The sequence below is a fragment of the Varanus komodoensis genome, unplaced genomic scaffold (assembly GCF_004798865.1).
Source record: "Varanus komodoensis strain SLA01 unplaced genomic scaffold, ASM479886v1 scaffold6_2, whole genome shotgun sequence".
Lineage (NCBI taxonomy): Eukaryota > Metazoa > Chordata > Lepidosauria > Squamata > Varanidae > Varanus > Varanus komodoensis.
The window spans coordinates 13,090,349-13,105,908 of record NW_025336346.1 but is presented as its reverse complement, the minus strand read 5'-3'; the positions used below and the strand labels follow the sequence as shown (position 1 = coordinate 13,105,908).

The window sequence follows — 15,560 nt, the reverse complement described above, 5'->3', positions numbered from 1 at the left end:
TAAACACAGACAAAATAGGATATTGGGCCCTGTTTCATATTGATCAGTGGATTATCCACTCAGTACTGTTAATTATAACTTTTAGCAGCTGCTCATTTTCTTAGTGAGCAGAAGGTAGATTTTTGGATGATTTGCAGTAGACTGGTAAGGATTTCTGATGCCCAAATACGTAATAATAGCAGAGCAAATTGGCCCCTCACTGCTGTAAATTGCAGTGACACCAACCAAAGCCTGAGGTAATTGGGAATGGATTTTTATGTGGAAGGACTATGCACTTCATTCAGTTGTGATATTCAAAATAAATTCCTGGGCTCAGAATTCTTTAATTTGAACTCTGTGTCTTTTTTGCATCTGGATCTAGTTTATTTATCTTGGGAGTTCCTTTTTTCATTTATTGTAAGTTTTAAATACTGTTCCATATGCAGATACGGAGATTTTGGACTGGTGAACAATACAAGATAAAACAGCTAAGGGCACAATCTAATCAGGATGCCCATAATCCTCAGAACTTGGAGGATTGTGGGCATCCTATGCAAGGTTAGAGGAGTATGGAAACAAAGGTTGACTGGTCATCTCCCTCTGCAAAGCACTTGAAAGGCCCATTTTGGTTGTCCACCCGCATCATCTTGGAGTGAGCCTGAAGGAAGCAGAGGCACTACCAAGGACCTCTCCACCTTCCTTCTCCCTGGAACACCCCCAAAAGCCTATATCTGAGGTTGCATTTACAACCTTGGTGATGCAGGCAATGATTTTCAACTAGAATAGCCCATTTTATTCTGTATCACTGCTGTACTTCGTTGCTGAATAACTGCAATTGCAACTTTGGTTTTGTTCTTTTAAATTAATCTTTGTCTCTGTGTCTTTTAAACTTTTGTTTAATTTTAATTTCATTAAACTTCCCAGAGAGCCTATAGGGCAGTACAAAACCTGAATTAAATAAATGACTCTCATAGCTGGGAATTGAAGCTGTCCTACAGCCATCTAGATTGCATTGCCAATAGCAAAATAATACGTTAAAAACAAAATGTTAAAATATGATAAAAGCCATGGCTGATAAGTTCAGGAAGTCTTCCTGAGATCAGCTTCCAGGAGGTGTCGGCCAAAGCAATATGTTGTTGGCTCCTACCGGATTTCCAGAGGTAGCAAGTTCCAGAGAAATGAAGTGGATACACGGAGAGCCACCTGGAGCATGCCATCCCATTCCCTAACTGACTGGACAGGCTCGTAGGGACCGATGTACTCTCTCAAGTGTCCTGGTCCCCAGCTGTTTAGGGCTTTAGGCACTAGGACCAAACCTTAAGCCTGGCCCTGTAGTAAAGGTAGCCAGTGTAAGAAAGGAGCTTATCTACCCCTGCTTGAGGAAGTATAATGCCTCTTCATTAAGGCATTCAAGTGCAACAGACCCAGACCAGTTTTCCTCTTTAATACAAAGACATGCATTAAGTTTATTAATGTTCTAAATATTAATACCTCGAAATGTTCTTGTTATACTAGTACACCACTAATTATAATAAGCAGCTCACACATATCTATTAAAATCATATGTAAAATACAATATTAAAAACAATTCCAGTTGTAATAACCATACAGAGTTATACAAGGAACAGTAAGATGGAGCAGCATGATTAATTGCAAGCCAGGGAAAACCTTGGAGAAAGAGTGTGTTTTCAGGGGATATTTGAAACATGCTACCTTTTCTACCTCCCAAACTGTATGAAGCAGGGTTTTTCAAAGTCTGTTTAGAATATACTAAACAGAATATACTAATTTTGAATATACTAATTTTACTACTAAATTTAGTATATTCTAAATAGACTAAAATAAATTATTTTATTGAAGTTTTTTTAATTTTACGGCTGTCATTTGCTATTCTGTTAATTGGGCTAATCCACATCTCTGCTTTCCACAGTACATGTTACTAATCAAGTTTTTTCCTTTTTCCTATGGGATTAGTTCTTAAGTATTTCTTTCTTGAAACCACATTCTTTGTTCTTTCTCACTTGATTGGGGAGCTCTTCTTCTCTAGCTTCTATCAGCACAGAGAGAAAATAACCTATGACTTCGGTGGGGATGACAAACTCTCTTTTAAACAAGCCAAACAATCCTGGGCTTTCTAAATTCAACCATGTAGTTTTCCTGTGATGAAGGAGGGAGCACGTGAGCCTTGTGCCTTCTCAAGGAGAACTGGGCATCGAAAAGGAAATAGAGACATCCAGATAGCCCACTTTTGCTGTGGCTTTGCAGCAGTGGTTTAGTTTTAAAATACTTTTCTCAAATGTACTTACATTGTTATGGATTTGAAGTTTATGTCTATTGGGAATCTAAGACAGAGAAATGTAAGCTTTAACTCCACAGACTTATTTCATTAAGTCTTTAAATGGCGTGCAAAGCCATATGGCTTTATCTCTAAAGAGTGAATAGAGCCAATCAGTTCTTAAAATAACATGTTCTTTTATTCTAATGTGTGTTATGTTTTAAAATAAGCTTGCAAGTTTGGAACTTTATAGTATGTAATCACCTGAAGTTTTCTTTCTGTCTTACAAGATTGAAAATCTAGATCCTCGAGGAATTCAGCTGTCAGCATTATTTATGAGTGGTGTTGACATGGCATTGTTTGCAAATGATGCTTGCGGGCAGCCCATTCCATGGGAGCATTGTTGTCCATGGATGTACTTTGATGGGAAGCTGTTCCAGACCAAGCTCATCAAAGCAAGCCGGGAGAAAGTTCCCCTCATTGACCTCTGTGATGGTCAGGTATGTTTCTTCTGAGATGTGTATTATGCTTCTTACCACTTGAAACTGCTGAAGTTTCATCTCCCAGTTTTTCATCTTTGAAAAAAATGAACAAATAAAATATAATGAAAAATCCATAACATACGATATATAATGAAATTAACATTGCCTTGGTAATGAACTTGATGTCGTTTGGGAGGCTTTTCTCCAAAAGTCCAGTTAGCAATATATTTGCGTGTGTAAATATAGTGTCTGGCAAACCGTACTGGATGAGCTCTGCAAAAGACCCAGAGCTCAGTTGAATGCTGCGTGCTCCATGTTGGTAAGCTTAGTTGCATCAAGGGATAAGTTTTAATTAATAGTGGTGTAGAGTAGTATATTTGATGGAAAAGGAAGAGGTCACTGAATCTTGCTTTAGGGAACCATCATATAGTAATAGCTGCATTTGTTTATTTATAAATACATTTATTTAGTGGAACAATACTTTTCCATAACTATTACCACCCAGTGGGCCGGAGGGTAAAGTCTACCCACTCTGTTAACTAGGAGGCAGGTGTGGGGGTTTTTTTTCCTTTTTCTTTTCTTGGTTGGAACTTGGTGCCTATTGTTTTCTTTTCTTCTTCTGGTGTCCCATAGGATTAAAGTTAGCATTTATCAAGTACCTGCTGTTCTGAATTCTATAAAGAATAGGTTGATTCCACTTAGAAAATGAACATGTCTGCATTGTCCAGTGCATATGAATTGAAGATATAGCATTTACAAGATCTGTTTTAAATCATTCTTTTTTGGGGAATAAACTAAGGAAAATTTAGTCTAGCTGTTGCAGTCAGTACTGTGTCATTTAAAAGTAAGTGCAAAAGAAAACAGGCACATGAACATACTTAGGGTTTGCTCTCTTATAATGGAAATATGTTGGTACCATGTTCTTCATTGTAGGCCGAACAAGCTGCCAAGGTTGAGAAGATGCGTCAGAGCATCCTTGAAGGCCTAAATTTCTCCCGGCAGAACCACCCGCTCTCTTTCCCACCACCACCTGCCATGCCTTTCTATCCAGCTTCTGTATACCCTCGGCACTTTGGGCCAATTCCACCACCTCAGGGCAGGGGCAGAGGCTTTGCTGGTAAGTGTGCTTCATTGTCATGAGTGGCTAGGCTTGCACAACATGACGACTTACCATGGTCCGCAAGCCATGTCATGTTGTCTGAACCAGGAGCATTGTCTGTGGGGTGGCGTATTTTTCAGCAACGAGCCATGGTGAGAATCAATCACTTATTAATGGGTTATTCTTGCCCATTATGTGTTGTTCTATTTTCTAAACCTGTGAGACCAATTTTATTGTGGCTTGGAATTGGTTACAGGATCCCTCAGCAAGAGCAGCAAAAATGCTTGTGCCACCCACTTTTTGTGATCTCACTGGTGACTGCCCTTCCAGTTCTGCCAAAACAACACTTTGAAAGAACCTCCCTGGTTCTCCAGCTTTTGCTTGTTTGATTTTGGTGCCTCAAAAATATGCATTTGGGGTTATTTATTTATTTATTTATTGGTTGGTTGGTTGGTTGGTTGGTCTTTAGCAAGTGTGCTTTTACAGCTGTCCAGTATGAGTAGTCTTGTCTGCTCAATTACTTTATTTGTTTCAGCTGTCAAAGAAGTTGTGGGGAAGTAGGCAGGGTGACATACAGGGAAATTTACAAGATTGGATTGCTTGTTGGTTAATTTGTGTACAGATTATGAAGGACTGGGAGGAAATAATACCAAGGGAAAGGAGGGAACCAGTCCCTCTACAATACAGAAGCACCCGAAATGGGGAGAAATGCGAAAGGAATACTGAATAGAGGAAAGGACACTGTTTCTCCCTGTTAAGTGTAGAACAGACATTTCTCAAAATTGCCCACCTTTTCAACACTTCTCCAACTCTAGCTGCTTTGGAGATCTGTTGGTCTTCTCAATCCTTTGGCTTTTCCTTCCCATGTTTGAATTGTGTCACTGGGTTCCTCCTTTCCCCCAACCTTCACAACTGAGTGCAAATTAGCTGATAAATTGTCCTGCTCTTGCCAGTGTAATTGTTTGTTGCTGCTGCCTTTTGACAACAAAAACACGAGGATGGGCAAGACTACTTATATCACACAGCCGTAAGAATGCATGTGTGAAGGCCAGCAAAAAACAAACTGAAAATACTTGACACATAGTTGCACATTTCTAAGGCCCTGAAAAAGAAAAGCTGGGAGATCACAAAGCAGTAGCATTGGAATGGAAAGGAGGCCAGGATGAGGAGACAAAACAGAATTTGCCGCAAAGAATATATGCCTGAGCCACATGGACAACTGAGGGGGAAAAGGAGAATAAGCCTAAGCCATGGCAAGCCCCAACCAGTGGCCAGACATACTGTCAGCAACTGACCAACTGACCATGATTTAGTTGCAGGGTAGTTTCGTGTGACACGCAGATCTACCCAGTGTGTAGCGTTTCACCCAACAGAGCTGCTATGGCTATTTGTATCATTATTTGTATTGGACCTAATACAGAGTGTGCTTACATATGTGAGCAGTATTAAGTATTTGAAATGCAATCATAAACCCAGCCCTTTGACTGGGAAAAACTTAAGCAAAAGAAAAGACGTTGCATATTAGCAGGTTCTTTAAACAGATCACCTTATACAAACATATCTCAAAATTCATGGAAAGGGATAGTATTGAAGATTAGAGAAGACCATATTAAATATTCAACAGAATTAAAATGTTTTTTTAGGTGTGGCCTACCTGCCTCTGTTTTCAAAGGCAGGGCACTGCTTGCCTTCCAGGCATCTGTAGTGCTTTCTTTCGGAATGGGTGCCTGCCTCTCTGTATTTGCCAGCATGGAAGATAATCTAGTAAAGCCTTCTCTACTGTGATGCCCTTCCTCAGATGTGTGCACCAGAGTCCCCATTATCCTTAATCATGGGAACTGTAGTCTAGAACATCTGAGGGTGCCTGGCTGGAAACTGCTGGTATTCACGTTCATAACACAATTGAGAGGTTGTATAAATAAGTAAGATCTGTTGTAGTGTGAAGCTTGTTAAATGTGAAGCTTGTTAAATGTGCTCACATTTGTGGAGGTTTAGTTGCCACAACCTTAGGGCTGGAGTTACCTATAGTGGTTCAGGTAGATTACAGGCCAGGTTGCAGCTTCTGATTCCAGAGAAGATCCTGTACAACTGAACCTTCATCAGCTGTTCACAAATCCTGCACATTCGTCCATTTCTGGCTGGGCAATGGGATTTCCATGTTGATTTTGTTTTGGCTACAGAATCACCCACGCGTCTTTTGGGGGAATGCTTACATGTCCCCCTTCCCCTCACAGTTCTCCCCTGTCTCTTTTACCCCGGGTCTCACAGGAGTCTATGGCTTTGGAGGCCCTTATGGGGAAACAGTAGCAACAGGCGCCTATCGGGCCTTCCGGGTGGCTGCTGCAGGAGGACACTCTGGAGCCTTCTCTGGCAATGACAGCAACAGGACTAGCAAGTTTCAGGGCGGTAATTATACCAAACCCCTTTTCTGAGAGCTTACAGCAATAGCCTCCTCCATCTCACCTTGGGCCTGAGGCTTCTCACCAGGGCCCGGTTTCCTTTCTTTCCCACCCTTAACTGTCTGCAATTGTCAATGCCTCTGCAACCTCCTCAAATGGCTGTCTCCATTATTCACTAACTGCTGTTAATCTGCTAAACATCTCTCAAGTCTTGTGACCAATTACAGTTGCCCCATGTCTTTGTCTAGAATAAGACTACCAGTAGTAGTAGTATTACTATCACGGTTATTTCCACACTGCATTTATATCTCACCTCTTTTTCCTCTGGTGAGGAATCCAAGGTGACTTACATAGCTCCATTTTATCATCCAAAACAACCACCACCCTGTGAGGTAGGTTGGGCTGAGAGTCTGTGACTGGCTGAAGTCACCCAATGAGTTTCATGGCTGAGCAGAGACTAGAACTTGGATCTTCTGGGTCCCTAGTCCAGCACTCTAACCACCACATCACACAGGATCTATAGAACTTTAAACATTCATTTTAACTCTCTGTATTAGCTACTTCTATAAGATAGTGTGCGTACTTAACACTTTTCTTGTTTTGAAACTAGATGGCGATAAATTGTGCAAAATAGCAGTGACAGGAAAAGTTCCTTAATATTGCTGCTGTTGCATTCTTACGTGTGCTGCATGAGTTCATATTTAAAGAAATGGAGCATGTGCTACTTTGAAAGGGGGTTTCCAATTTCCTCACCTTGTTAACAACAACAACAACAAAAGCGGATCAGGAAATGCCTGTATTTTAATCACTGCCAACAAATTCCTATGTGCTCTGTAACTTCAGGGCTTTAGCTAAGAATCACCGCTTTTGGCTCTCAGCTGAGCTGATGGCAGAGCACTCAGAAGAATGGACTTCCTTGACTTTGCTAGTGCCATAGAAATTAGAGTGTTCACACTGTCACCCAATTTGTAGCTACACTGCTTCTGGCCATCAGTAACTCTTTCATTGCTATTGACTGATGAAGCTATGTCCAACTAATCTTCCTTTCTTAGATCACTTATAATAATGGAGGTAGCATTAATTGATAAAACTGTCAATGTATATGACCATTCATAGTTGAGTTAAGTACAAAGATGATGAAGACTAATGTTTTCATGGTGTTTTAAACATTAGCCATTTTGGAAGTTTAGATTTGTGGGTCCTAGCAGCCTAGTTGTAAGCAAGCTGGGCTAGCTGTCAGGAATTGGTGGGAGGGGTAATAAAGATCATTGACTGCCTGGGATGGCGATAGCAAACCATAAAGTGGGCTGGTTCCAGAGAAGCATGAGTGGAACTCGTTTCATACAATGGGAAGTTTCCTGCCTGCCCTGTATATCCCTCAGCTGCACCCAGGCACAGATGGCCATGCAGGAGAGGAGTATTGCCAGCATTTTCTTTAAGTGCCTCTCCACTAGTTTAAGACACTGTTGGATTCAAGCCATACATTTTAGAAATCACTTGTTCTAGTTTTGTTTGAGAACATAAGCCCACATTGTGCAGATTGTCCCATATTTTGGATTGCTGTCCAGTACCCAGTTGTGAGCTCGGTTCCCCTGAGTTAATTAGACTCAAGTTTAAGATTAAGCTTGCATTTGTATTACTGTTTCACTAATCTCAACAAGACTCAATCCAGGGCAGGCGTGTGGCTTGGAATCCTAGTATTCAGCAGGGTATCTTAAATTACAATGCTGATAAAGTTACCATGGGACAATTTAATCAATTTAAAGAACACAAAGCTTTTGCAGAAGTTTTAATACCTGCATACATGTTGAGCACCCGCACCTCAGGAGTGCTATTTTGCAAGGATAACCAATATATTTGCCTTTTTCATTCTTTAGATTGCTGTTGCAAGGAACCATCTTTATTTTTTGATCTTTGTTCAGGTGTCCAACCCATTCCTTCTCAGGGAGGGAAACTCGAAATAGCTGGCACTGTGGTAGGCCACTGGGCAGGAAGCAGACGTGGTCGAGGAGGGAGAGGGCCCTTTCCTTTACAGGTGGTTTCTGTTGGTGGACCAACAAGAGGGTAAGCAGAAATGTCCTCCCATTCGCTTTTTCATCTTGGAATTAACCTTGGAACCCAGTTAAGCAGGAAAGAGATTACAACCCATTGTGAATTCGATAGCATACTTGATTTGATTGGTACCCCCCCCGCCCCCCCGGGAGTGGTACTTCTGAGTTGCTAAGCACACGGCAACCTGCAGCAGAGGTGTCAAGCAGCCATTTTCTTACATGATGGAGTGACCCCTGCCTGGAAGGGGAGGACAGGAATTCTGTGCTCCAGTTGATAATTACATAGCCACCAGTGGCTTAACACAGTAGTAAATTTTTCTATAGCTGTTCCCTCACAGGGAAATGAGACTTAGATCTCCCATCTCATATGTCTGTATTTGATGTTTGAAAATGACTGACAATGTTCCAGCTTAAAAACATCCTTTGGGTACGTGTAGGCAAGGGCAAAGCCGACCGTGGCCCTTCTGCAGGACTCTCACGCCCGCCTTAATGCAGTGGAAGGCTGGGGCTCAGGACTGGCACATCCCCAGAATAAGCCTTCCGTTGCTTTATAGCATGGCGGAGGCAGGTCCTGCAGGGGAATATCCTTTCCCTCTCTTGAACTTCTCTCCTCCTCGCAGGGAGACATGAAGGGCACAAGTCTTCTGTCTCAGGTAGGAGGCAGGAATACATTGCTGTGCTTTGTTTAGGGTCCCACTTGTAAAACATCCACCCTGTTAAAATAACACCTCTAAAACAATTAGACAATAATGGAACACAATGAGTAAGCTCACATATTTATAGATAAAAATACCATCAGCCAGGCAAGTCATTAATAGGACTGCTGTAAGTTTCTGGAGCTCCAGATCTCTTGTGATGCTTGGAATGTCTTCTCCACATTCCACCCACCTTGCAGAAGGTGGGTTGTGCAGAAGAGCCAACTCAGGTGATCAGGTCCAACTGGCAATTTCATGTGGCCATAGCTGGTCCTTCAAGTGTTCTGAACCCAAATCAATGATCATCAGCACTTTGAAGTGAGCCTTGAAACAGATTGTAAGTTTTCCAAAAGGAACAGTTCCGTCAGAACTCGAGCTGCACCAAAGCTGCAGCTTCCAAATTTTCAGGTGATGCCCACAGCTATGCAGAGTTCAGCAGGTTCCCATTTGGAGTGACATTTTAGGATGTGAGCCTCTCTTCTCATCCATGGTTCACCACTCCTGTGTTTTTGTCTGGACATGGAAGTATTGAGAATTACCAGTATTTAATGAGAAAGAGGCATTAAACAAGTTTGGTGATACTCTTCAGCCTGTGCTAGACCTCACTAGCTCCAACCAGTTCCCGATAGTTGTTGCTCGGAACTCCTCCCCTGCAACAACCCTGCCCTATTTTGCATATAGCCTGAAGTGCTATTGGAAGCTAAGTGGGGTTGGGTCTGGTTGAAATCAGGATGACTTAAATGTAGTGAGGCGCCCAGAGAGTTCTGTCTTGAGGTATAGAAATGTAATTGTATTATTAATAATTACTACTACTGCTGCTGCTGTTGCTGCTGTGAGTACAGCTACCTACAAAAGAAATAGAAACTGTGTATCTGCAGTTTTTACCGAGTTGCCATTGTTTGTATGAAAAAGACCCTGTTTTCTCAGTTGTAATTTCCACTTAAAACTGAACCTTCCCATCTGTCTGGATTTTTAAAGAAGAGGTATATTATGATACAGCAACAAAGTGAAAACAGAAATGGATAGAGTGTAACCAGTAAAATTTGCAGTAAGCAGTTGACTGCTAACTAGTTACTTAAGACTTCACAATGATACACTCAAAACTGATTTAAAAATTACAAATAAAGTCCTTCCCTTCTAATAATATTTTTGACAGTAAAATCATATAGGTTCTAGTATGAAAATACTTTCCAACTACTATTCAAACAAACTTGCAATCTCTGGATTGCTAAGTTAATGTGTGATTAGGAAGTGCAAAATATAAGTGAAAGAAATATTCATGTATGAATAAAATTAATGGTAGTTTTATCATTCATCAGCCTCCTGAAGATACTGAGAAACAACTGCCTTATGATCAGGAATACAAGTTCATAGTGTATTCAGGCAGAGGGGAAATCTTGCTATACACTTTAGCTGAAAATCTATAATTAGAAATAGATCTCTGAAGTTTATATATGTCTATAATTTGTCTCTCATTTTGTGTAGGCGCCCTAGAGGAGTTATTTCCACTCCAGTGATAAGAACGTTTGGAAGAGGTGGAAGATACTATGGTAGAGCTTACAAGAACCAGGGAGCAATTCAGGTACTGGAAAGTGTCATTAACAAAAACTGAGGTCAGAGATGTGTAACATGAGTTTAGGGGCAGGAGAAGCTCCTACTTTTGGTCTAGGAAGCCAGTTATTCCCCCTACCAGACCAAGCAAATGATGTCTGAGAGCTGGCCCTTACACCTGAAGACCATTTCCTGATTTCATCTGCCTTGTCCCAGCTCCTTTTTATTTCTTTGTGCAGAGAAGAATTAAAACTCTTCTGCTTTCTGGATGGGGAAAGAGACTTGACTGGGGCTTGCATGAGGCTTAGCAAGGACCTGCATGAGTCAGCCTGTGCCCTTTTGGGTTCTGCCTGGGATGCAGACCTTCCGGAATGGACTCCTGGTGCTTGAAGAAGCCACCTCTGGCAAGTGACAGCCAAGTCAGGAGGCTCTGGTGCCTTTATCATTAAATTTAATCCCGTTTTCCTGTTGCATAATACCCTTTGAGGGTTGCAGCAATCAAAACTATACAGAGCATTCCAAAAGTGCTTTTAGAATAGATGTGTATAAAGGCATTATAGTATTAGCAGTTTTATTTTTAATTCCTTACCTAATGATTTCTAATAATGGATTTCCCTTTTTCACAGTTACCACAAACTAGGATAACCTTTCCATTGAGCTTTATTTTGGTCAGTCACTGGCCTTTAGACCCCATTAGTGCATATATGAAGTTAGGATTTTTTTTGTCCCAGTCTGTACCGTTTTATTGAGCTGCATTTGCCATTATAATAATGCTCTTTCACTTGGGTTAGATAAATCCTTTTAGACTCCTCCACCATTCCTTATTCCCTGAATAATCTGGTGTTAACTGCAAATTGGAATACTTCACAGCTCCTCACTACAGAAAATTCATAAATTTTTAAACAAGTGAACAATACAGGTCCGAATACAGGATCCCATTCCTTACATACTTTCATTGTTAGAACTGCCCATTTATCCTGGTGCCAGGTGATCTCAGTAGGAAGATCATTCCACAGTTGAGGGGCCATCACTGAGAAGGCCTCAGGTTGGCACTGAAAGGAAGGCCTTGGAAATTGATCATGGAATCTAAAGACTGTGGGTGGGAGGCACTCTGCATCTCGCAGTTGCAGTAATTGGTGTGTGTGTACACACACACACGTGCGCGCGCGCAGTTTAGTATTTTCTTAAGCAATTAGCAACGTGTTCACCTACTCCCATAACATTCTATGTCTTCCTGTGTCTAATTTTTCTTTCTTAGGGCAAACCTCCTTATGCTGCTTCAGCAGAAGAAGTGGCTAAAGAGCTTAAGTCAAAATCGGAGGAATCTAAGTCCTCCATTGTGTCGTCAGAAGGGTCCCTGGCTGAAAATGGAGTAGTGAATGAGGAGAAACCAGCTTCCCAGATGAATGGGAATACAGTGGACGTCAGGGCTTCAAACCAGTCGGAAAGTGCCTTGAGTAATGACTCTAAAATGTGCAATACAAATCCTCACTTAAATGCACTAAATGCAGACAGTGTTTGCCATAAGGATGATGCTCTTGAGGCCACTGTCTTAAAAAAAGAAGAGTAAACTTATTTTTTATAGAGGGTGAAGGATGTTGGAAGGGTCAGGATTAGGAATATCTGGAAAGAAAGAGAGCCTACAGTTACGTACATTTTTTCCTTTCCGTAAGAGAAAAATGAGGACTTTGGAAATTCGGATCCCTCTTGGATGTCAGAGATTTAAAGAACACATTTTTAGTTTTAACCAGTTGTAGTCAAAATGCTACAATACAACAAAACGAAAGAGAATGAAGAGCATTTGACTCCCGCACTTAAAATGAAGTATACACAAAAGTTTAAACTGGTTATGACAAAAGCTTGTAGTTTTTGTTTCTTGAAATATATTAAAAAAACAAATTTTGGCAGTCTTTCAGTATATATAGCTTAAAATATAATTTTTAGTACTTGGCACCATATGTATGCCATTATATTTGATTTTGCATTACTGTGTCACAAAGCTTTCCTTAAGGCTTTGATTTCATGATTATGGGGGGGAAAGGCACAACCACAGTTCTTTTCTTAAAATTCATCACTGTTGATGTGTTTCTTTTTATGTTTAAAATATGCAAACTATCAAAATAAAAATTATAGAGTAATATTGGAGTTCTGCTGATTTTAAATATACATCATACATACTTTACAAGCAAGTTAAAATAGATTTAACTTGGAAATCATAGAAGATGCAAATGACCTTTTCAAAATAAACACAATGTGTTCTGATACTTTTTGTGACTAATACCATGCATCCGTGATCAATGAACTATGTGGTTTTGAATCAGACGTAGACCATTAGTACTACTATTTGAGCTAAACTTCTGCATGGTTCATAATTTTTAAAGTGTGTAGTTAATATTATGCATGTTCTTGTCCTCTTTCTTCCATTCTTACAAGTACTGTGCCCATTTGCAAAACAAAAAAAGCTAATAATCAGTAATAGTCCTATAAAAGATGTTAACTATGTTTAGTCATTGACTGATCTTGCTCTAACCTTAAAATTTTGTGATTATTGACCTCTGTTGCATTTATTCTAAAACAAAAAAATTATCTAGCCGTTTTGAATATCAACGTTACCCTGGTGTACTCATTGCTGTATGCATTATTGTTCTCTGTTGCTGTTTTATGCCTTCATATTAGCAAATATGAAATTCTGTGGAAAAACAAAAAAAAAGCTTTGATCTTCAAGAAATACCCCCCTTCTGTAGCAGGAAACAAATGGCTTGTTCTTGAGAACTTTCCCATCAAGGATTTAGTATAAGCAAATATACCTGTATCATTTTGATGTTTTTGTTAGTGTTTCCAAACTTAATGTACTTCAAAATCAGAATCATTTCTTTATATTCGTTTTCATATAATTCTCCTGATGCTCTTCATCACACATTAGTGATCAGAAATGAGGTGTAATTCCCCATTCCCTGCCCGCAAGAGCTAAGTAGGTATCTTAATGTAAGTTGAAGGGAGTTCTGCCCCAACTCATGGATTGTGCAAGAATGAACTACTGTTGGGTTTGATTGGTTGTAGATGGATTGTGGTGTGGTGTATTTGAAGGCTATTGAATGCAACTTACAATGCTTAATAAAAATCTTTATTCTTTTAGTATAAAATTGCTGTGCAGTGTCTTGTTCTTATAGCTTTTACTGGTACCTTTTAATACTGATCACATCAGTGTGAAATCCTTAACATAAACTCGATGACATAAACTGTGATGACCACTTACAGGTAGCCAGTGATTTTAGAGCAGGAAACACAAAATAAAACCAGGACACAATCAGACTTTACTCATTATGGAGTCAAGAAGTGGGAAATTTAAGGGTGCTGTTTTGGGCTGCAGCTTTGCATTCCTGTGCTTAATAATTCAGTGTGAAAGTTTAGAAGTCCAGGGCATGTTTTTAAGGGAATAATAAAGCATAGAGGAAGAATTACTTACTCTTATCTGCTGACTGTCATTGCTACAGTTTTCAATGAAGGATGGAATAATTTGCAAATACATGGTGAGACTACTGCATGATTTGCTTGCTTTATATCTGATTGCGGAAAGCCTTGTTTTTTTCAGCAACATCTCAAATGTGTAGAGAGTTTAGGACAAGAAAATATGTTCAATTATTCATAAACAGATGCCATTTCCAAAGCGAGGTGTTAGCCTTGGGAATGCCCACAGTTGCATGTTAACTGATTGAGTACTTGCTGGTAGTGGAATTTCATCTTTGTTGTCAAGGGGAGGGAGTGTGTTCCTTTATCTGGGTATATAATTCATAATTGTCTAGAATTAAGCCATCTTTTTGGCTCTTGATTCATTTTTCTACCAAAGGAAAATGTGGAAGTCCAAAATCTGGGTAGATTGCAATGTGTGCAGTGCACTTGTCTGCATCAAGAACAGGTTATTAGTACAGTGCTTCATTCCAACCAAGAAAATGACGGTAATATGGAGCGTTTCACAAACAATGACTATATAATTCTATAGGACCCGTGATATCTTTCAGTGATGGTTTGCTAGTCACATACTGCTAACCCCATCCCTTTTTGTGAGGGTGGCTGAGTTGAGCGGTTCTTGCACCTGCTGTCAGTCTTCATTGTGCCCTCATAGAGCTCAGCGACTGCTATTTTAAAAGCACTAATCCTCTCCTTGCACTGCCCAGCCCTTTTGGAACATTTGGGTGAAATGAACTTAAGGGTGGATTTCAGGAAAGGATATTTTATCTGAATTCAGAATAATGGATGTGTTTTAAGAGCAGATCACTGGCACTCATGATGGACTGGAGGCAGGAGGATTAAAGATGATTTTCTGCAAGTGCACTATTGCAGATTTTTCGGTGACCAAAATGAGAAGCCTTGATTCATCAATATCGTGGGAAGAGACAGAAGGCGCCATCCAGGAATATTGTAAGAAAAAGCTATAAAGTTATTTTTCCACTTGACAGCTGTGAAAAGGTAAGCTGTCATGGGAAAGCAAAACTGTGAACTTTGCCCATGAAAGGGGATGGCTTGATCACACCCTGGAAAGATTCTCCAGTATTTTTGGCTGGACATTTCAGTTCCTACATTTTTCAACCTTCCCTCAGGTTCTAGGTACTTGGGAAGGTGAAAGGTAACATAAGGAAAACCATACAGGATCAGAACAATTTCCCATCTAGTCCAGTGTTCCATTTGCACTGAGAGGGTTCACAAGCAAGCCTGCATGGTTTCCACAGTGTGTTATTTCTCATTTAAGATACATCAATTTAATGAGTGGTTTCTGCAATAGAGTGGTTTCTACCTTCCTAGTGCAGTCCTGCTGCTGTTTGCATACATCCCACTGCACATGAAATTCAATGCCATGTTGGATGGCTTGAGCAACTGCAGCTGTCGCTCCTTCCAGGGAACCCTGTGGTAGCTGCCTGACTGTGGAAACCACAATGCCAGGTTCAGACAACCAGAAAACCCATTGTGAAGCACGGAAACAACAGAATTTCTATTGTTTCTTTTCATACTTTCTAAAAACCAAACAGCATAC

General features: G+C 40.3%; 1 protein-coding gene across 1 annotated transcript in view; it reads left to right on the top strand.

Annotated features, from left to right (window-relative positions):
* Positions 1-13,674, top strand: part of FAM120A (family with sequence similarity 120A) — a 64,576-nt gene extending 50,902 nt beyond the window's left edge. Inside the window, 6 exon segments of the mRNA XM_044451113.1 lie at positions 2,545-2,754; positions 3,670-3,853; positions 6,104-6,241; positions 8,157-8,298; positions 10,466-10,562; positions 11,790-13,674. Of these exon segments, the coding sequence (XP_044307048.1) occupies positions 2,545-2,754; positions 3,670-3,853; positions 6,104-6,241; positions 8,157-8,298; positions 10,466-10,562; positions 11,790-12,101 (1,083 nt within the window). The 3' untranslated portion in view covers positions 12,102-13,674.
* Positions 13,675-15,560: the final 1,886 nt, after the last annotated feature.